At 33.0% G+C, this 22,981-nt stretch overlaps 2 protein-coding genes and 1 long non-coding RNA gene across 5 annotated transcripts; 2 read left to right on the top strand and 1 right to left on the bottom strand.

The window, feature by feature from the left end:
- Positions 1–471: 471 nt before the first annotated feature.
- LOC110638844 (probable pyridoxal 5'-phosphate synthase subunit PDX2) lies at positions 472–5,739 on the bottom strand. 2 transcript variants are annotated; one of them, XM_021789541.2, is made up of 7 exons: positions 5,552–5,739; positions 5,275–5,402; positions 4,851–4,938; positions 4,652–4,725; positions 3,851–4,042; positions 946–1,043; positions 472–875 (listed from the first exon to the last, which is right to left on the bottom strand). In XM_021789541.2, exons 1-7 carry the CDS (start codon positions 5,601–5,603, stop codon positions 749–751), a joined length of 759 nt encoding a protein of 252 aa, XP_021645233.2. In that variant the 5' UTR covers positions 5,604–5,739; the 3' UTR covers positions 472–748. The 2 variants fall into 2 exon arrangements, with proteins under 2 accessions (XP_021645233.2, XP_057997773.1); XM_058141790.1 differs by having other exon boundaries at positions 4,652–4,720; positions 5,552–5,701.
- Positions 5,740–5,868: 129 nt separating this feature from the next.
- Positions 5,869–7,116, top strand: LOC110638845 (uncharacterized). The gene is made up of 2 exons (XR_009146691.1): positions 5,869–6,413; positions 6,887–7,116. It is a non-coding gene; the product is annotated as an uncharacterized LOC110638845 (long non-coding RNA).
- A 7,910-nt stretch (positions 7,117–15,026) lies between these two features.
- Positions 15,027–22,505, top strand: LOC110638842 (serine/threonine-protein kinase GRIK2). Of its 2 annotated transcripts, XM_021789532.2 has the most exons (13): positions 15,028–15,237; positions 15,461–15,629; positions 16,008–16,394; positions 16,998–17,072; positions 17,159–17,203; positions 17,870–17,944; positions 18,375–18,462; positions 18,627–18,751; positions 20,368–20,463; positions 21,436–21,502; positions 21,599–21,714; positions 21,827–21,905; positions 22,042–22,505. In XM_021789532.2, the coding sequence occupies exons 3-13, from the start codon at positions 16,074–16,076 to the stop codon at positions 22,206–22,208; spliced, it is 1,254 nt and encodes a 417-aa protein (XP_021645224.2). In that variant the 5' UTR covers positions 15,028–15,237; positions 15,461–15,629; positions 16,008–16,073; the 3' UTR covers positions 22,209–22,505. The 2 variants fall into 2 exon arrangements, with proteins under 2 accessions (XP_021645227.2, XP_021645224.2); XM_021789535.2 differs by lacking the exon at positions 20,368–20,463 and having other exon boundaries at positions 15,027–15,237.
- Positions 22,506–22,981: the final 476 nt, after the last annotated feature.

Here is a 22,981-nt window from a genome sequence, read left to right as displayed (position 1 = left end):
TGTGATTGATAACTCCTTCGAAAAGAATAAGTATGATACAATCATACAATAATAATAAATCAATTGTTCTAAGAGATGCTTACAGCTATAACCAGCAAAGATGGCCAGATTCCTTTCTTATTATTGATATGTTCCCTTGAGCCAAAAAGGCGAAGAAAAAATGAGTGATGTTAATATGCTTACAGTTTCCTGTTATACACAAGGTTCGATCCCCGCACAACAAAATCATTTTCCAAGCACGGTAATCGACACAAAAAAAGGGTTCATAATAATCCAAATTCCATCAGAAGATAAAGAAATAACATGAGTCGTACTTGAATGATAATCTTATACCTTGATACAGCATCATTCATTAGATCTAAACACTCATTCCTGAATCCATAATGAAATTTTCAGGTGTGTCTGCTCAAATTTTACAAATGTAACATTACATAAGCATGCATGCACCTGTGTTTATTCCAATCCCAAATATTGAATTTGAAACCATATACCACATATTTCTATAAATAGAAAAGCTTACTTCATTTGAACATTATATTTACAGGTGGGATGCATGAATGTGTATCTATCATCTGATTTGTAATCTCAACTTACAACCTAAGAGAATAGACTGACCTCCAACACATACCTGATATCAAAGTAACAATTGACTTTAGGCAAAAGGAAAATCAATTTCTTTCTGCGTCTTCAAAAGGAAAATACCAATTAAAAAGATGATAAAGATGCTCATATTTGTATCTCATTGCTACTATTGATAGATAGGAAGATCAATCCTTGCTTTTTCGTTGAAGCTTGGATCTACTCCTCCAACTGGGACAATGCTGCTTGGAGATTCTTCTTGAGCCTCACTTCCCATTTTCATGAAGTAACTATGCCTGTACAGACAAATACTTAGAACCTCAAATGATACAACAATAAAAACTGGCCACTGCAAAACAAACATACCATCGAGTATCTGATGTCAGTTCAGGATGGAAGGCAGTCCCTAGCAAATTCCCTTGCTTTACAGCTACGATGACTTTCTTTTCAGGTAAAGCATTTTCCTGCATATCCAGACATTATCATTCAGGTAAGTCATTGATAGAATAAACAAATGGTATATTCTTTCAGTAAGATAGCATGCTCAAGGTTAGCAGATGCTTCAGCTTTTGCAAAACCATATAACTCCCCACAGTTGCATGTATGATTTTCTTCTTGCCTTTTTAGTAAGAGAAAATAATTAAAAACACAAGGAGGACAAGCAGTTCACCTGAACAATAAAGCAAAATATAAATGAAATGAAACCAACCAATACATTTACCACAGAAACCTATGTTCTTTAATATTCCAGTAGCCACGCTCACTTCTCCAAGAAGTATGTCTGACTGCTCAGTGCTCACTAACCTACACATTCAATCAGAATCAAAAGATCTACCATGTTTATCCAGCCATTTTTTATTGAAACTTGTATGGCTTCATCCACAGTTTATCACAAGAGGAATTCATCTGATCATATCAAAAGTAACAAACCATAGAAAATGCAGTTCACAGAGAGCCTCGAAGGCTCAGAGATGTCCTCCAGACTGTCTTAATGGATTACCAGAAAATGATGTCCATATAAAATTCCAAGTTTCATCTTCTATCTTCCATAAACCATCAATAAATTCCTTTGTCAGAAAGCCCAAATTATAATACTTCACCCAGAGATGGTAAGTTATCAATTCAATCATTTTAGATGTTATACGGCCACACTTTATGATTTGCATAAGTTATGGGTCCAGACAAAGCAGATATTGATCTGTACAAAATTAAAATCCATCTAGACATCCTTCTATTTAATATTAATCGCTGACATATAGAGCAGCACAACTGGACAATTAAAGGCTATAGAGAAATCATTAGGCACATAGTTCTCTCTTAATTTCAGTCCTTAGCTTACACTTCCTAAGCCATCAATCCATCTTATGCACATAGTAATCACACATAATTATATCTCATAATTTAGAAGGAAGAAAGGTTATAAAATTTATTTCTCCAATTATAGGAATCTGAGTTATCTGACCGTGTGGAAATGGGAGAAAGGGGTTCAGCTACAGCTAGATCATAAACATATCTTATCCAAGAATAGAAGTCAATGAAATCTGAGTCAGCCACATGTATTTATTCCTTTCTTAATTCATATTATCCTAGTATCAGTTTAGCAGGAAAACCTATGACCTAGCCACAGACAGGAGTTTCTGATGTTCTCCTCCATATGAGAGAACCATAACACATTCAGGCCACAAAAGAATTTCCGGGAATTGGGAGATCATGACAGTAGTAACCTCTAAACCTATTCAGCCACTCCAACAGGATCAAAATGCAAGTTGACCTAACTATAACTGGCCTCTGAAACCAATTTGATATTGAACAAGAAGAACACTCAAAGAGGATGAGAAACAAATTTTCAAATTTTTATTAATTCTCAATATCAATTGTCAAATTGTCAATAATAAAGTCTCTCTAATAAAATACCTAGTATAATATTGATCTACTACTATTAGGACTAGAAATCCTAAAATTAAAAACGCTAAACCAATCTAAGCAATTAAGGATATAAAAACTGCACAAACTAGGAAAATACTAAACCTAATAGAACTCTTTAACCCTTTGTTTGGATCCTTAATTGTGCAAGGGAAATTAAGAGAAATTAAACAAGGAAAATGAAGAGAAAAGAAATTATTGGAAATTTAATTTACTTTGTGTTGTTTGGATAGCTTATTAGAATAGAAGAGAAAATAATTTCTCCCTTAAAATAAAAAAGGGAAAATAACTATTATATCCTCATTTTCTCTTATACCCATTATATAGTAGAAGGACATTTAAGTATTTAAACACTCATTTCTCTCCATTTTCCACCAATTTGGAGGGAAATGTTTTGGGTTAAATACAAGGAGTTGAGAAATAGAATTTCTCCTCCTTTCCCCTCATTTCTCTTCTTTCTCTCCTCTATTTGACATCCAAAAAAGAAAATTTAGAGAAATCAAATTTCTTTCCTTTCTCTTGTCTCCATTTCCCTCAATCCAAACTAACAGTAAATATTCCTAAATAATTAAATTTCCTAAACAATAGAAAACTAAACTTCTTATTTTTACAATGAAAAATTAAATCAAAGTAATGCCTAAATCTAGGCTTCCTTGACTGCACCATAATTATGAAAATCAGGTACAGTATACACCAGTTATATGTTGCCCAAAACTTAATATATTAGATGCCATATCTTCCCCAAAAACTTGAACCAATGAATTGCAGGTCAATCTCAACCAGATATTTGTATTCCCATCTTGCTTCCTACTTCCCTACCCTAAGGTGGGACATGTAACACCTGATCACTCACACATGAATTTCAAATATTGATTTTTGGATCAAAAATGTACTCACAATTACAAATTTTGCAATCACCTATTGTCCAAGTTCAATTGTTCAAGATGTATTGGTCAATTATAATAGCTTGATTTCACGATTTCCATATGTTAACACAACCATGAGTGAAATAGAGCAGCAAAGGAACCAAGTTCAAATAAAGAAATGCCACCTCATAAAAAATTCTAATCCCCCAAGGACAACTCTCTCACAAAAGAAACCACTTCAAAATACCAAACTACTAGCATAAAATGTTACTTTAGACATAAAATATCTTGGATAAACCACACTCTAACCTAATGCTATTTTTTTTACCATGGCAATCGATGATGTTCCCGCCAAGCATTAAAAAAATGTGTACACATTCAGCAAATACAGCCTCATTAAATAACAATATCATCAATAAAATTTGATAAGGAAGACTGGTATCAGACGAAATTTCAATACAAGGAAGAGCCCAAAAAAGAACCTCCTGAATTTGAACAGCAGAACTTGAATACAGAACACTGGTAGATGAGACCGGATACTCAGCCAGCACTTCAACTCCAGGCCCAACTTCAAGTACTGCAGGAGCACGGATGAAAACTCCACGGAATGTTTCAGGCCCACCTTCCTTAGATACAAGTTCTGGTACTGAAAGCTCTGCCTCGAAGCTTTGAATCTGAGTAGACATGAGTTTAATGAATAATTAAAGTTTCTGAATTTCCAATAGTTCAAATTGAGTTCCAATAGCATTAGTAACTATAAATGAGATGGCTCCAATAAGCTTTAATTTTCTTAGTTTGAAAACAAAAAGGGAACAAAATAATTGAAGTGAAAGATACTGTTGACATTAACTCTGACATGTTATGCAGATAAAATTGCATGCTACCAATGTATCCATTTAGCTGTGCAAAGCATTTTACAAAAATTTGCAAGAATATTAATCAATATGAATGCCAGCATAAACAAACTCACAGGAAGAACTGCAAACAATAATTCCATACACACTCACACAACATATGCAAATTCACAATATCCTAAATTATAGATCCCTATGCTGAAATAGAAAAATTGAAATGCCGATAGAATGCATTATATTATAAACCTAACACCAAATTTTCTATGGTTACAAAATTCAGAACTTCAACTTGTTTCGAAGGACAACTGAATATGCCATTGCAATGGAGGCACGCAATAGAAATTCCTAAACATGTTTTATATACTATTTACGTGCTTACTGTCCTGGTTAATCGCATTGAATGCAGGGTACAAAACGCACACATTTTACCTGACTGCCAAAGTAATTTCTATGGACAGTGCAATCTATGCCACCAATCAATTCTTGTCCTCCTGTTTTCTGCCCTACATGCCACACATTTTACATTCAAAATCAAAGAGCATGAACTTAAAACCAAATAACATTACTAACTCGCATTCAAAATAACTTCACATAGACCCCTAAAAGTTAATAAGGAACAAAAACCAACCAATAGCCTTGTCTGCCAAGAAGATGAGACCTGCACATGTGCCCCAAACAGGTTTACCCGTCTTAACAAACTCGCGCAACGCAGGGAACTGCAATTGAGAAATGAACAGATAAACACATTAGAGAAAATAGCAACAAAAGAGGAATTAGAACATTCATTTCCATGGGTTTCCATTGACTGTGACCTGATATAACCCAAAAAAAAAAAAAACCCACTCTAACATGCTTAACATGTCTGTTAACCTAAAACTATAAAAAGCATTCAAATTTTGCAAACCAAAATCAAAAGGAAAATAATAAGAGCACAAAAATGTTCATTAACAGAATCAGAAATTAAGTGAAACTGTATAAAATTGCATCACTCCAAAACGAAAAGGACCCATTTCGCATGCATATACATATGTAAGAGAGAGAAAGGGAAGAACCAAGTTATGGTACTCGGCGAGCTTAGCCATAGTAGTGCTTTCGCCACCAGGAATAATAAGAGAACTGACATTCTGAAGCTGCTCTGGCTTCCTTATCTCCACTCCCTTCACTCCCAATCTTCTAAGCGCTGCAAAAACACATGCAAGCAGGGAATGGTTCAAATCAGTGAACGTCTTAACATAAAAATGAAGAAGAAGAAAAAGAAAGGAAAAAGATAACAAGTGGTTTGAATATAAATGTTAATTGAAAAGATATGTGGAGAGAAAGAAAGAGTGCCTGCAACGTGTTCGTTGAAAGAACCCTGAAGAGCGAGGACGCCGACAACCATTGGTCCTGCAAGGGCTTACAGAGCTGGCGGCTAAATTTGTTAAAAACTTAAAATAAAAATAGATGGAGAGAGAGAGAGAGAGAGAGAGAGAGAGAGAGAGAGAGAGAGGTGAAATTTTGGAATTCTGGGGCCTTTCGTTTCCAATGGCACTCGAGGACTACCTAACCTACCCCACTTTCTCCCACTCCCACTCTCTCTCTCCAATCTCTTCCCTATTTTTTTTGTTATTAAATATTTTCATCGTCCAATTTTCAAGCCCACAGACCCCAAAAGGCCCAATGTAATTTTAAGAAAAATATTTTTATTTTGGTATGTTAGATTTAAGATACGATTTTTATTGTGTTCCATTAAAAAAAATGAGTTTTGTTATATTTCATTAAAAAAAATATGAATTTTATTGCAAATGTCATTTGGCTATTTATTAATAAAAATGATCTTTGATCAAAAAAATATATTAATTAAGTGTTAAACCACTTAGGGTGCGTTTGTTTTAAAGGTAACGGGTTAAGAGTTATTTTTGTAATATATTACCTTTCATTAACAGTGTTTGGTTTGTCAAGGTTAACATTTAACCCGATTAACCATTCACCTCAATTAAACGTAATTCATTAACTTAGGAGGGGGTGGGGTAATGGCCTGAAACATTAACGAGGTTAAAGCAACGTGATTCATTCTACAGGAAAATCATATCTGCTATTCACTCATCAAGAAAATCATCTCGACTTCACTTACCCACCAAATCAACAATCAATTTTTTTTATCACTGATCTATCAAAAAAAGCACATCATCTTCACCTTCTCCTTACCAATGTACGTCTTTTATTCAACAAATTAGGTTTTGTTCATAGTGAAATTAGGTAGTTTTATTTTGATTTTCCATACGAGATTTAGATCCCATATATTATTTCATTCATTTTGATTTTGTCTTTTTACAATTACTGCATCATTTGTTAGATTTCTTAGTTTCATTTGAATTGATAGTCAATCTATATGTCAATTTTGTGTTTTTTGGTTATGGGTTTCTTGGGTTGTTTCTTTTTTTATGGGCGAATTTATTTTTCTATTTTCTTTATGTTGGATTCTTTCTTTTTCTAATACTATTAAGTGATTTGGGTTATAAAATCACATAAATTATTTCTTTTAAGTATGGTTTCATACATTTTAGCTGTCTAAATAGATCTTAGTCATCGAAACTGTAAAATTTATAGAACTGCTTATAGTAAGGATGTTACAATATGACCGTTTAGAAGTTGCATTAAATGATGTAATGGAGCAAAATGCAGGACAAGGAAATGATGAAGAAAATTACATTGATGTGATAGAGCCTTCAAATGAGTGGCAGATATGGAAAGATAATTTGGCGAATGAAATGTTTGAAATTTGGAGAGCGCAAAGGGCTATTAATTAGTTTTGCATGTTGTTGTATTTGATACTATATTCAAATAACTACACTTGTTCATGTGATCCATTTAATGTTGTTTTTCATTAATGAAATTAGACTATATTATTTGAATATAGGTTCTTTTAGCATGTTAATTTTTTTATCTTGTAATTTATATTAACATGCTTTTGGTTCATTACTTTAATTGGTTATAATTCTGAATAAGTTGGAAGCCAAGCCAAAGATAAAGCTCCTAGAAGAATATGGACTAAAGAGGAGGATAAATGCATGGTTGAAATTTTACTAGCAATGCACCGTGAAGGAAAGTATAAAGAAGGTAAATTTAAACCAGGTTATTTGTTTGAACTAGAGAAATGAATGGCTCAAAAAATGCCTGAAAGTGCTTTGAAAGCTACTAACATAGATTCTAGATTGTCTTATTTAAAAAGACAATTTTATGCTCTTCATGAAATTAAGGAGAAAAGTAGTGGATTTGGATGGGATGATGAGCGAAAAATGGTCACAGGTGACGGAGCAGTATTTGATGAATGGGTGAAGGTAAATTTTTTAATAATATATTCATCATTTAAAATTATTTGGATCTCAATGTTTTAGTGCTTCTGTTATGACTTGTTGCTTATTGCTATTTTTTTTACTGAGTCCTAAGGATGCAAAAGGACTATTCAGGAAACCCTTTGCATTTTATGATATTTTTGAAGAAATTTATGCTAAAGATAGAGCAACTCGAGTGCAAAAAACAATTAGTCCACTAATTGCATAAATGAAAGTAATCCTGCAGATGATGATACTAATGGACAATTTATTTGAACATCTAAATATCTACCTTCTAGAAGCAAAAAGCAAAAGAGAAAATTTGAAGAAATTGAGAAAGTGCAAGGACAATTCATAGACATGATGTAACAAATTATGAAACATGATCAAAAGGTAATGACTCAATTAGTAAGCACTCTTTCACGAGATGAGAGGACCGATAGAACTAAACTTCAACAAGCAATTCGTGAGATTCCTGGATTGACAACAACAGAAATTCTACATGCTATGAGAGCAATTACTTCTGATGATGTAGCCATGTTTTTGAGTTTGGAAGATGTGGATGAAAAGTCTGAATTTGTCCGCATGATACTTGGTTATTTTTTATAATATAGTAATTATATATCCGTTGAAACTTTATGGTAGTCACATATGCTTTTTTGTAGCTCAGGTCATATTAATTTGTATGTATTTGTAATAGACAAATGACTATCTCCAATAGTTATATATGCTATTTTGTGACCTAGGCTATAGTACTTTGCATGTGTATTTATATATATGTGTGTGTGTATGTGCTCTGTAACACCCCAAAATTTTAAATTTTATGAGCATTTTTGGTATTTTAATTTTATTTAAATTATAGGAATTTTTTTGAGATTTTTCGGATTTTAAAAATCGGGTTCGATTTTTCGAAAATATAAACTTTGATGATTTTTAAAAATTAATTTAAAGACCACGTGGCAAAACTAAAAATATAATTGGAGTCTACGTATTTTTTTTAGTTTTCTGGAATTTTTTTCGGAATTTTTGGACCTCGTTTTCGGTCCCGAGGCAGAGTAAAAATTCAAAATTTTGTATCTTGAATCGTGGCGAATCAAACCGGACGGATTCGACTGGCCGAATCGGACCGCCTTTTCCTTTTTCTTCTTTCCTTCATACGCGCGACCTCTCTTCCTTCTCTCTCTTTTCTCTCTCCTACCCTCGCCCGGCCAACCACCTCCCTGGCACCCAGACCCAGGCCGCCACCCACCTCCCCACCACGGCCGCCCCAAACGGCGGGAAAACGCGCGCGAACTCCCTCCCTCGCGCGCATGGCATTTCGACTTCTCCGGCCAAAATTCGGCCGATCCGACCACCAATTGGACCGGGTCTTGTGTCTAAAATCATATACTCGATGAGAGCTTTCCATAGACACCAAGAACACCGAAATCCATTGAGCGGTTTGTCCGATTTTTGCTCGGGAAGTTTTTAGCCCATTTCAAATTTTGGGCTAGATTTCTCGAAAATCGTGAATCCCACGAGAAAACCGAGGGTACCAGCATGCTCCACTCGTCGAGAGCTTCGCGGCGACATAAATTTCGAATTTTTTCGACACCGTTTTTCGGTGGGTCCCACGGAACTTCGCAGTATTTTTCCGAGCATTTAATGAGCTTAGAAAATTCTGAAAAATTTATGTACTAACCCCCGTGTTATGGGCTTCGTGTAGGTATCCTCAATTCGCGGAAATTCGACAGTTGTCCGGGTCTGTGAATTTCCGGCCAGACAGACCCGTTACCTGAAAAGTCTCCGAATTGGACCGAGGTTTTAGCTAGCCCCCCATTGTCAGACGTCTTGAGCGCGTCCCCGAAATCGAAATCGGCAAAGGTAAACCCGAACCTTGCTTTTTCGTAATTTTCTAGTGCTTAAATAGGATTAAAAATCCATAAAACATTCGTGGTAGTTCAGAAAATTATGATTCTTTTTGCAATAGCCTAGTAATATTGCTAAGGACCGCGGGGCAAAGTTTTAGAATTTTTAAAACTTGTTTGGGGAGTTTTTGCAAAAATGATCAATTATAAGGGCTAAATTGAAATTTTACATATTGTGATGGATGACTGATTTGATGGGCCCAGGAGGGGCTGTGTGATGTGATTGAGTTGTGGATATATGGATTGTGAGTATAGAAGTGTGTTTTGAGCCCTTTTGCAGGTTTGGTAGGTCCTAGGTATAGGGGAGACTCTGCCGGATTTTTGGCACGACTTAGGACGTATTGGTCTTTTTCTTTATTTGCATTGAGTCAGATTTATTAAATGATTGTAATAAAATTGTCAGGTGAGTGAATGACCTTCTTCCTCCGCTCACCGCCAAAGTGACATCGCCCATCTGTGAGTAAAATATTAATTTTAATTGTAATTTCACTATTATTATATTTTCAAGCATGCCCATGCATCACTTATATGCATATATCTATGTAGATAAACTTTAGGCACGATTTATGTTGCATTCATAACTGTGAAAGTGCCATGTATGTTGCTGTGGTAATTTGGAGCAGTGTGCGTGCGTTGGCGTGCGTGTGATGGGGTGTGGACTATGGATAGGACGGGTAGTCACGGCTTGAGTTCTTCGCTGGGACCCGATCCTTCGGGGGGTAGTCACGGCTTGAGTTCTTCGCTGGGACCCCCGATTTGGTTTATTAAGCGAAAGTCCGGCTTGAGTTATTCGCTGGCACCAGGTTGGATTTAAGAGGGCTGTATAGGGGATCAGCTCCCATATATTATGATTGATGTTACAGGGTGCGTGAGTGCTCCAAATTACCTTTTTGATGTTATGATGTGAAAATGTTGTTGATGTTGCATTTCACTCTACAGGGTGCATTAGTTTTAGATAGTTATAGAGATTATGGTTAAAATTGATATTTTACTCTCTGAGTCGAACGCTCACTCCTGTTCAAAAATTTTTCCAGGCCACAGGAGGATGTTTTTGAGGTTAACCTGCTTTCTCCCTCGCAGGTCGATTACTAATGTTTGTATAAACTTGATAAATCTTAGAATTTCCGCATGTGTTAGAAATGTTTATTTGATTTGGGTCTGTAAACTAAATTATTATTTTGGACCTGTAAACTTAATATTCTATACATGTTTGATGGATTGGATGAGGGAGCTGAGCTCCCATTTATTTTTATGCTGATGAGTATGTGGAGGGTGAGCTGAGCTCCCCGATTGAGTATTTATTGTGTTTACAGGTCGGGTGAGTCGAAAACTCCCCGTTGGAAAGTTCATTTTATGGCCGGACTCTGTCCGTTTGATTTCTTGACATTGGGCCCAAATGGGCTTTAGAGTTGGGTTAATGAACAGTTAGGCTTACTACGGGCCTCGGGAGCTTTAGGCTGGCCCAGGTCCTAGTGCCGGTCCGGCCCATAGGTTGGGTCGTGACATGCGCCAACGACAGTGACTATATTAATTATCAACATCTTTATTATGTTTATTGCAATGACGTCATTTATTAGATTTAGTTAATATTTATTTATAAAAATTTCATAATAATAAACAAATAAATTAAGAAATATTCATTATTTCTTAATTAACGTCTAAAATGTTTAAAATGGATAATTCTTTTTTATTTCTTTATATGACTTTTTATTAAATTAAATTATTAATATTTGTTTCCAAAATAAATAACTATATAATATAGTTTTATTTTTAATAATCTATTCTTTAATTAAATTGATAAAAGTAACTTATATCTTTCATTCATATAGACATACCAAACACACTTAACTATTTCAAGTGTAATTGTTACTCTTCATTCATAGGTAATGCCAAATATACTTAATGGTATTGATTGTTGCATCTGTAAAAATTACACCCTTAACTATTATCCCCGTAATCTTTAACCCCCATTCTGTTTACCCCATACCAAACGCACTCTTAGAATTAAAACTAAAAGATTAACAGAATTTGGGTTATGATGGGAAATACCTAAGCTTAAAAATGCAGAATATATAAGTTTATTCTTAAATTTTATTAAAAAAATTTCATATCATTCCAAATTTTTAAATATTTTATGAGACACCTCAATTAAACTTCTTACGAGGTGAAATTAAAATTCCTTCAAGTATGTGAAATGATGTACTTGGTCGGTAAAAAATATTTTCAATATATTCTAGAAGGGGAAAAAGAGTAATAGAATGAAAGGAAAATCAGAGAAGAAAACGTGAAGGAAGATATGGATAGGAATGACAATGAGTAGGATACCGTGAAAATCACTCTATCTAAATTCGATTAATATTTTCAAAATTCGAACACATTTCAAACCTGATTATTATTACTTGAAAAATACCCAAACCCATTCAATATATATATATACACAAAAATTATATTTATTAATAATTTATATTTTAAAATTTTAATAATTCTATAAAATATTTAAATTATATTTATATAAAATAAAATATATAAATACTTATAAATATTATTATAAGCAACATTTGAACTCGATCTAAATCCGTGACGGATATTAAATTTTAAATTTGAATCCATTCCAAATCTGATTATATATTATTAAGATTTCATCGAATCGAATACCCGTAAAAATTTGATTTATCATCACCTCTAAACGTTGGAGAAGGGATTGGGGGGAATTGGCACATGAATGGAAATAACTAAAGAGAAGGGTGGATCGTAGGCCATACAAGGAAGAATAAAAGAAGAAAGGTATGAATGTTTATAATCTTTTGGGCAAAATTACTGTCTGCACAAGATTAGATATAGGAGCAAATCCTCAAGAGAGGGAGAGATAAGATAAACAAAACCCTAAGAGAGAGAAACAAATGAAGAGAGAATAGGAAGGAATGAGAGAGAGAGAGAGAAAAAGAGGAAGCATTAATTAATTAGATAGGGTTATTTTGGGCATTTTGATTCTCAATAATGTAAATTTGCATTAAATTTAAATGAAAGAATTAAAATGTTGATAGAATAAGATTTGACAGACCAAATTGTTACACTTTAAAATAGTGAAAATGAATTTGTAATTTTCGATAAATCTCGAGGATCATCATGTAAATTAAACTATAGACTTCCATTTCCTATATGGCTATGTCAATGCCTAAGACTCTAAATTCCAAAAACAAAATCAAAAAATTCCAAAATAAACAAAAAAGCTGATATTAAATTATTACAAATAAATTAAAATAAATGTCAAATGTTAATATTAAATTATTAAAATTAAAATTAAATTTTTTTTGCCAAAATTTTAAAAAAAATGTGTAAACCTCTATTTAAAAATAATTTCCTAAAGATATCATATAACTTAGTGTTTTATTATTAAAAATAAAATTTTTTACTTTTATTAAAATGATATCCTAAATTTTTATAATGTAAAATTATCTTTTAATTAATTTTTTTATGTAAATTAATTCAGAAGTTTCATTTTAAATTTAATTTATTTCAAAAATTAAAATTTATGGACCAAATTTCTTAATTTATTGATCTAAATCAAAAATCAAAAAGTTTAATTTTTTAAATTTGTGATTAAATTTCTTAATATCTTGATTTAAGTCAAAAAATTAAGAAATGATTTTCTTTATTTTTTTGACTAAATTGAATTTAAATTGAAAATTTTAAACTAAATTTAATAAAAAAATTAAAAATTAGTTAAATTAAATTTTGCTAATAAATGCATGATATAATTGAGCTTTAATCCATTTCTTCGTATATAACATTAATAATTCATATTTTAATAGGTCCATTGTTTTAAGAAAATTAAAATAAAAAAAATAAATAAATAAAAGAAAGCACGAAAACTCATAGTGGGATTTATTTGTTTTGTGATTTAAGTTACATTTATTTTCATGTACGTACAAAATTTGTGATTTAAGTTCCATTTTCATGAAAAATATTGTTTTTCATGAAGCCATGTATTGTGTTTTTTAAGTGTAACATTTTGTTTGGGAGAGGTTTTTTTTTTTTTTAATAATGAAATTAAAAATCCTGACTTTGTGCTGGAAAGAATATGCAATTTTTTAAATTAAAGTAAGGTTTTTAAAATTTTTTAAAAATATTCATTTTTTTTTTACTTACTTACTAAGTTGGTTGGTTAAAATCACCTAGCGTAATAGTCTGATAGTTATGAGATGGCTTTACCTCATCTTAGTTCGACTCCCTGTATTAGTATGATAACTAAATATTGTCTCTACTTATGATTAAAATAAAAGGAGGTAATGAGTTATCCAATAATTCATCTCATTGGGTGCTATCTCAGATTTAGTGGTAGTCCCATTACCTCATCTTAGTTCGACTCCCTGTATTAGTATGATAACTAAATATTGTCTCTACTTATGATTAAAATAAAAGGAGGTAATGAGTTATCCAATAATTCATCTCATTGGGTGCTATCTCAGATTTAGTGGTAGTCCCATTCCTACAGATTGAATTAAATCGCAAATATCTACTGGTGACTCAAGACCTCAGGTCTATAGGGACTATGACCGTCATACTTAGATAACCTTATATTTTTACAATTCAAAATAAGTAAATAAATAAATGAGTTAAAAATGATTTTTTTCAATCTTAAAATACTTTAAAAATTTTCTTTTTTTCTAAACATTAAAAAATTGCTAAGGTTTAAAAAAAAATCATCTTATTTTCAAAAAGTTGCTTAATTTACTCTGCTGCACTTAAACAAAATTGAATTTTAAATATGGTCTCATATTAAAAATCATTATAATTATTTCTATAATTTCATAAATATTTTTTATTCAATCATTTTTATCAATTTTAATAAAATAAAAATTTTGTTGCCCATTGAATGATTGTAAATTAATTTAACTACGTTTGAATGATAATTCCATTATCTATTTTAACTACTAGTCAAGTAACAAGCCATAGAACTCTAAGTTACCAATGAAATTTCGCCGTGCGCCATGACGTGCTAGATGGTGACTTTGGGTAGTTGAACTAATCCTTTGCTTAAAGCAAAGCATTTTTTTGTTGGTAGCTGCCTTAAATTAGAATATAATATAATCAAAGTCAAGTTTTTCTTCCTCGTATGAAGTATATGATTTGAAAAGAGATTGGGGAAGAACCAATTATATTTATTTTATGAAAAATAATTTATATATAAAATTAAATTAAATATATATATATATATATGATTTTTTTTAAATTTTATTAAAAAATTTTATAAATATCTTAATTTTTAAAATACCTTATTACATTCTTTAATTTTTATAAACGCTTTATTATATATTTTATTTTTAATTAAAGTAAAATTAAAATATTTTTTAAATTTTAATAAGTAAGTAATTATGTTAGCGAATTAAAAAAAAATTATAAAATTTTATTTTTATAAAAATTAAAATATATAATAATATATTTTAAAAATTTAAAATATCATGAGCGATTTTCAAAATACCAAGAGTAAAAATGTATATTTAACAAAAAAATATTATTTAATATTTGAGGGCCTACCCAAACACCCAGTTAAATTTAGTTACGCACACCTGTCCTTGTTTTCAACTTCCAAAATCCCCCTTCTGAAAACTGCCTTTTTTTTTTTCTCTATAATTCTCTCCCTGGGTTTTTTTTCTTATTCTTCAAGGCCTCCTTTTGCTTCCTTCAAACTAGGGTTTTAGATTCTATTTACTTTCCCTTTGGATCCAAATTCCTCAATTAAGGATTTTCAATGCCTGACTCTTGAATGATTCATCGATTTTCTCACTTGAAGGTGTGATTTTTTTTTTTTGCTTGTGTTTTGATGTAATTGTTGCTCTAGCTTGTGCTTGATAACGTCTTAGAATCTATATAAGTTTGACTTTTTGTTTCTTTAATTAACCTGATACTTATCTTGTTATATTACAAGTCATTATGAATTTCTTTTTTTTTTTTGGGTTTTTTTATATAATATATTGATGTAGAAAGGTCAACGTGTGCTGGTCGTGATGTTGCAGGTATAATCTACGTCTGTTTGATATAAAACTGGAGTTATCAGCATGTTTAGCTCCAACATTAGCAGATTTCATATCATAAGTTTTTTCTTCCATTTGGCTGAATGGCATCCTTTGAAATAGCAAAGTTGAAAAGGGCTTGAGCCCTCTCTATGCCACTCTTGTATTTCAGGTTTTATTTTTTTCCCCTTATCTTTTTTGCTCATTTTTGCAACTTGATGAAGCTCAGTTGTAAACAATAATCTGTGTATTCGTCCAATTTCCGTACCTTACATGTACCTGAAGTGAAAATAATGATGCAAAGCAAAATGCTTTGCATGCAAGAAATCCTTACAGGAAAAGCATTATATGTGTTTTGCCATCTAACTTTTATGGTATGACACTAATTGTGGATTTAATGTAAGAAACTTTTGTAAGATTTGTTTGTGTTTATAGCATTAAACCTATTTCATGTCTTGAGGAGGATTTTTTTCTGTTTTAGGTAGCTTTTTTAGATGTGGTTTGATGCAAATTTTTTTCTTTTAACTTAAGGGGAAAGTGTTCTTTGCAGAATTAGTAGTTGATTTTTCTTTTGTGGCTGAGAATTCTGGTAACTGCTGCAAAGTTTGAGCTTTTGATGTATCATAAGATCTATTCACTTGCTAGAGTGATGGGCTGTTGTAGTTGTTTTGGGTTCACCTCGAAGCCCAAACAGAGAACAGCGCCCATTTCTGTGAGGAATCATAATCTCTTCCAGGAATTTTTGTTGAATGAAGAAATTGATGATGATTATGATGGCTCATATAATGGTGAGGTCACTGACACTGCCTATGGGGAGGATGGTGAGTTGCCAAGCCGTGTCAAACGTTCAGAAGAAATTTTAAGATTAAGAGAGCAGAATGGAATGATTTGCAGGCAATTTCCTGTCAAGGAAACCCAGAAACTTGTTCGCTCAGAGGTAATAGGAATTAATTGCTCATAATTGCTTCTACTCTTCGCTTTATTGTATTGTTTTGATATGTCAAATCACTAAGAATATATATGAATTGTTCAAAACTAGTGTAGTCCAATCCTCAGATACATACCCGTATTTGATATTTGTATCTAATGCCATTACCAAGTAACATATTAATAAAGTAACATATTAATAGACTTACTTGCATAGGACTTGATGAATAATACTGTAAGACTGTAACATTTTTTTGTCTCTCTTTCAGCTTCCTATTTGCTTATTTCACTGCTGTGTCTTATACTTCATGTCTGGGCTTGAGCTATGGCATGAGTTATTCCTTTTTTATTTGAATTTAAGACATTCCCACCCTTTCATCACCATGGACTGGTCCCTACATTCAACCATTATGTAATTTTTTATTTAATATAATAATGTCAGGTTTAACATCTGAAGGTCATATGCATGTCTGATTGCTTGTAATCTTTGTGTCTCACAAATGCTTTTGCATGCATGGCATCACATACCTGTGACTTAGGAGTATGCTTTGTTGTTTCATTGGCCATTTATCCATCATAACAATGAAAATTGTTTGTTTGGCTGCTTTTGCAGGATAAGGATGGTAATAAGATGGTCAATGAATATGTTCGTGTGTGTAAGATTGGTGCTGGTAGCTATGGCAAAGTGGTAAGTGCAGCACCAGAAGACACCATATTGCTTGAATTTGCTGAAGAAATTAATCTTTTAGTTTTTTGGCCTTGCTCATCCCACAGGTGTTGTATCGGAGCAGTGTAGATGGAAAGAATTATGCAATTAAGGTGGTATTTTTGCCTCAATGCAGAAATTGCTTATTTTTCCAGTGAAATCCAATATATAGGGGAAGGAAAGAGGAAGAAAGTGTTTACTTCTGCAGTGGTGAAATTGTTTTTGTTTGGGGTTGTTGGGGGGGAGGCGGCGGGGGAGGAGGGAAGGGAGGTATCGCATTTGGAAAGTCTTATTTTTCCTCATATATGAGGGCTTATTTGAGATTTGGTTTAACAAGTGTGTGTTTCATGTAGGATCTCTTATGGAATTATTAATGTTAGCATAATCAGAATCCATTTTCTATATTAAGGCAAAGGGCTAAAAAATTAGAGGAATGCTAGAATGGATATTTAAGACAAAAAGAATATCAGTGTCCATCTCCTTATGAGTGAGGGCAATGATATTATGCGTTTCTTAGAATTCGGTTGGAAAAAAAAAATAAGGGAAGAAGAAAGAAGAAATAAATGAATTAAAAGGAAGGAAAACAGAAAGACACTGGAAAAAAAAGAGCCAAAAATAGAGGTCCCTAATCTAATTGAAGAACATGGAGATTGAAGTAGTAGTGTTGAATTGCAGATATAAATTCAACAGTCAACTTGATGTTTGGGATGATTGTTCTAATTTTACACTATTGAGAGGTTTCACTTGATTACCATATGATTTTAAATTTTTAATTGCAGGCTTTTCATAAATCTCATTTATTGAAACTTCGTGTTGCTCCTTCAGAGACTGCAATGAGTGATGTTCTCCGTGAGGTATCTGCTGACCATCTTGTTGTCTGATAACAATGCACTGCCAAGTTGCATTGTGAATGTATCTTTTGGCAATATCTTTTTTTTTTTTTTTACTGCTCTGATAGTTGCTATACTATAGTTCATTGGTGTAGACAATGTTGAGAAAAAAATGCTCCTTGATGTACTCTCTCTCTCTCTCTCTCTCTCTCTCTCTCACCGCATTCTTATTTTGCATTTAGCCATTACATGTGTGTGTGTATCCAGTAGATGTATTTATGCTGCCTCATATTTGACATTCCATTTTCAAGAGCTTAGTACTTACCTTTCTATAGCTGTTCGTTTCTTGTTCATGGTAGATTTGATAATCGGTATGGTTATTTCATTTGCGGTTTAAATTACTGTTATCATGAAGTTACAGAATTTCAAGTTTTTCTGCTTTCTATCATTGCAGGTTTTAATCATGAAAATGCTAGACCATCCTAATATTGTCAATCTCATTGAGGTGATTGATGACCCAAACACAGATCACTTCTACATGGGTATTTAAAACTGCATTCTTTGAACTTTGTTATGTTTTTATTTGAGCATGCTTATCATCTGTCTGCTCAGTTTTATGATCCTTATTTTTCTTCATTAATTCATATCTATGAAGAATTATCTTATTAGTCTTGTGATTGACTGCAAATGCATTTTCCTTTTCCAGTTCTTGAATATGTTGAAGGAAAATGGGTTTGGGAAGGTTCTGGTCCTCCTGGTGGAATTGGAGAAAGTACTGCTAGAAAGTACTTGCGGGATATTGTATCTGGACTAATGTATCTCCATGCGCATGTATGATCTTGATACACTTCATGCAATATCGTGTTTGATTGGATATTTACTTGTCTGCATGCTTACTCTTTGCAGAAGCAACCTTTTTGTGAATTTGCATGCTATCATATGTCTGATTGTTTGTCATGGGGTAAACATATACTAATTACTAAGAATGATGGCATTGGCTTAAGAATCTTGAAAGTATTTACGGAATGGTTTTAGAAGCCTATGCCTATACATATCATTATGTTTTAGTTAGCCATGTAGGCCTTTGCTGTATTCTTCCAAGTAGCTCTCGCATCTTCATGTTTGAAGTTTCAAAATAAATATATGAACTTGTTGCCATGGAAGCATGTCTCTAGAAGGTCGTCTGATTTTTCAATTCTCTGATATTGAATGAGCCATAGTGTTGCTTATCAAAGAAAGAAAAGGAAATTAATCTGAAGTCTTGATTATTATGTGAAAAATTGGCTTATTCATACTTTATAGTGGTCCTAAATGATTGCTAGGGCATTAAAACAAGTCCATTCAAATTTCTTAATTTTTATCACAATTAATGATAAAGTTGGCACGTGAAGGTCAAGTCTCCTTATATGGACGTGAAGAGTAAAGCATGAACTTTGGTATTAATTTACGAGCAAGTTAAAGAATTTGGATCAGGTAGTTTTAATAAAAGTTTCTCGAGTTACAAGATTAACAGTCAAAATCTCTTTATTTGAGTTTAAGAATGGCAATGGGGAAGGGGCAAAGGGCAGGTATGGGGATCCTCGTTTTAAATTTATAATTTTATAATTATGAAAAGTTATAATTTTCTACATTTTCAAATAATATATACATTTGTGTTAAGTTTTAAATATTGTTATTTGGTGTTTAAGGAAAACTAACAGAACTGAGTAATAATGGTGTGTTTTTAAAGCGAAATCGAATTTATAAAATGCAAAAGTTTTAATATAAAAGTTATTTATTAAGTTATGGTAAATCAAAGTGGGTATCAGAGCGGGGATGGATTCCCTGTCGAGGTGGATTGGTTTTTGCCAACTTTGTTTGAGGTGCTCAAATCCACATGTATATATATATATATATATATATATATATATATATATATATATATATATATATATATATATATATGAAGGGTTTTTCTTACTGTTTTGCTAATTTTCAATATATTGCTTATCATGTTCCCTGCATCTATGGCATTGGCTTGCTGACCAATGTTTGGTAATTTTAAAACCTAATTTTATTTGGTTCTGATCAGTGAATATTTATGTGGCTCATTCAGGTTATATTTTAGGACTGAAATTGGGTATTACCAGATGCAGTCTATTAAGCTATAGATTTCAGCAATAGCAATATTATCCTCTCCATTAGAGCACTGACTTGATTAAATTATTGTTCTTAGTAAAACTTTGCAAGAGAGGAGACTACAAGTAAACAATTCTTGTCTATCACTTTGATGATTTCATGAACTCTGTTGGAGATAATATAGAAATTATGTATGTTAATTAGCTTTGTTACTTATTTCTATGCTTCAGTCCAGATGTTTTGACAAAAATTGTCTTTGTATTTCCTTTTTATGTAGCATCTTCTCCTCTGCAAACTGAACTGCTATTCTTGTCCTTGTTAATTAACAGAATATAGTGCATGGTGATATTAAACCTGATAACCTGTTGGTTACTCGTTCGGGTACAGTGAAGATTGGAGATTTTAGTGTTAGCCAAGTATTTGAGGTAATAGCTCTTAATTTAGTAAAAAAAACAAATGATTGTGATGGAAACAAGATCCGTGACAATATTGTATAATATTTTCTACAGAAGAAATTACTTTTTGATTTTTTTTTTTTTCTGTCTCTGTTCTTCTTCTTGTTGTTATCAAAGTTTAGAAACCCAAACTGGACTGGCCAGGTTTCTGGTTCAGGTGTGGTACAAATACAAACCCAGAAATGGCCAAACCAGGGTGTTTGACCACATGAACCAGCTGGTCTCAACAGGTGAACCAACTAAATCTGGACGGGTCTAGTTGTTTTAGATAAGTCCAACCAGTTGAGAGGCTAGATTCTTTGATCTTCATACGAAAAAGAATTTTTGAAATTGGAAACGCTGGATTTTGAATCCAACACGACTACCATTTGTCATAAGCTCACATGCCACAAAGACATGAGAACTTGATGCCGGAACGTGGATGGGATGATTTATCTTGTGACTATTAGTATAAATCTTTATATGTTGGCTTGATTGACATTACTTGATCTAGACATGTATTTTACACTAATTAAAGACCTGCTTCTTGCTACTGCAGTGCCAAAGTGTCAATGCTTAAATAAAAAATGCACTGTCTTCATATAACTAAAGTCTTTGGCCCAGGTATGGGGTGTTTGTTTTAGGTGTACTGCAGTCTGCAGCTACATTATCGCTTAGGTTTAGTCTTAAGTATGGAGCTGCAATTTCTGGCTACACTGGAGCTAATTGGTATTTGGCCATTACCACCATAACTCCATATCAATATTATGCTTATCATGGATGCATGTATATTAGCTGACAACAAATTTTTCTCATCCAGTTCACTGGAACAGTGATTATCGCTTGCTCCCTGTGTTGTGGGAAATGCGTAATGGGATATTATTGCAATTAATATACTTTTGTTCTTTTCACAAACAGTGCTATTTCTTTTTCTTTTCATTTTTACATCATGTGGTTCTGCAGGATGATAATGATGAGCTTCGCCGATCTCCTGGGACGCCTGTTTTCACAGCACCTGAGTGCTGTCTAGGTTGGGTTTCTAAGCTGATAAATGCTTTTAGTGATGCTTAAACTTGTAGGAAAGAAATATTTATGATCATTCCTGGATTTTTCTTCCAAACAACAGGACTGACCTACCATGGCAAAGCAGCTGACACATGGGCAGTGGGAGTGACTTTGTACTGTATGATTCTTGGACAATACCCTTTTCTTGGAGAAACGCTGCAGGATACATATGACAAGGCAAGCAAATTGTGCATTCTTTTTCCCTTGCAGAAGTTGGCTTTTTCATCCATGCTATTGTTTCACAAGAGATTCTGTTCCCTTTTTTTTCTTTTTTTTTGTTGTCCTCCAGATTGTTAGTAACCCTTTAGTACTCCCAAATGAAATGAACCCACAGCTAAAGAACTTGCTTGAAGGACTTCTTTGCAAAGGTGGGTGATATTTATTCATAGTCAAAATAAGCTGGAGCCAGTAGATTTTCTGGATTTCTCATTACTTCCTTTGCAGCCATGTTTGTTATTCTTTTTCCTTCGATCTCTGCCCTGAATTGAAAATTGTCTTGTGCAGACCCAAAACAAAGGATGACATTAGATTCTGTAGCAAGTCATAGTTGGGTTATTGGAGAAGATGGGCCCATTCCTCAGTATTTATGCTGGTGCAAGCGTAATAACCTTCGGATGAAACCCGAATCACACATGAACCTTACTGAATCTGATGATTCTCCTACTGACTAAATTCTTTTTCTTTTTGGAATTCTTTTTAAATTTTTTCTTCCTGCCACGACACCTGTTGTCAGCAAAGTTTTCTGGAGTAAATGAGATTTAAGACCCGGTTTGCTCTGAGATTAAAACAAAAAAAAAAGAATGTGAGCTGGTGATTGAGCTTTTGAATGAAAATGAAGAAAGAAAATGGAAATGGTGTGCAAGTCTTTGGGAAAAGTTGTTATGAATATTTGGTAGATAACTTACTTCTGTATTTGAGCTGATATTGTGAATATGATATTTAAGAGGTGAGCTTTTGTCTGAAGCAAAGCCTTTGTATTTTTTTTTTCCCCTTCTTTTTGGACTATATTATGCGATGATATTTTAGCTTTATTTACGTCTCAGAAACTTTCATGGTTTTTAATTATAATGAAAAGTGTTTGTCATGTTCAGCAGAAAAAAGTGTCATGATCCAAATTATGAGAGCCAGACTGACACTAAAATTTAGATCAGCATAAATGTAACACCCTAGTTAAATTCCACATCGGCAAAACACGGGAGATATGCTGGATTTATAAGTTAGTGGTTCGTAACTTCTAGTGACGTGTTTTAAAACCGTGAGGGTTTTAGCCCAGAGCGGATAAGCCCAGAGCGGATAATATCACTAGTGGGTCGGGCCGTTACATTTGTGGTATCAGAGTTGCTCCGCGTGCAACCTTGAGTGATGGTGGGGCAAACCTCAGCGTGGACCTTGAGTCCTATAAGGGAGTGGATTGTAACACCCTAGGCAAATCTCACATCGGTAA

This window comes from Hevea brasiliensis, chromosome 1 (genome assembly GCF_030052815.1).
Source record: "Hevea brasiliensis isolate MT/VB/25A 57/8 chromosome 1, ASM3005281v1, whole genome shotgun sequence".
Lineage (NCBI taxonomy): Eukaryota > Viridiplantae > Streptophyta > Magnoliopsida > Malpighiales > Euphorbiaceae > Hevea > Hevea brasiliensis.
This window is presented reverse-complemented; position numbering and strand designations above follow the sequence as displayed.

Excerpts from the sequence above, each read along its gene's own strand:
- LOC110638844 (XM_021789541.2), bottom strand. The coding sequence starts at position 5,603 with ATGGTTGTCGGCGTCCTCGCTCTTCAGGGTTCTTTCAACGAACACGTT. Across the intron at positions 1,044-3,850 it reads CTGCTGTTCAAATTCAGGAG|GAAAATGCTTTACCTGAAAA; the intron begins GTTCTTTTTTGG and ends CTGGATATGCAG. Across the intron at positions 876-945 it reads CTGACATCAGATACTCGATG|GCATAGTTACTTCATGAAAA; the intron begins GTATGTTTGTTT and ends TTGTCTGTACAG.
- LOC110638842 (XM_021789532.2), top strand. The coding sequence starts at position 16,074 with ATGTATCATAAGATCTATTCACTTGCTAGAGTGATGGGCTGTTGTAGT. Across the intron at positions 17,204-17,869 it reads GAAAGAATTATGCAATTAAG|GCTTTTCATAAATCTCATTT; the intron begins GTGGTATTTTTG and ends TTTTAATTGCAG. Across the intron at positions 21,715-21,826 it reads TGCAGGATACATATGACAAG|ATTGTTAGTAACCCTTTAGT; the intron begins GCAAGCAAATTG and ends GTTGTCCTCCAG.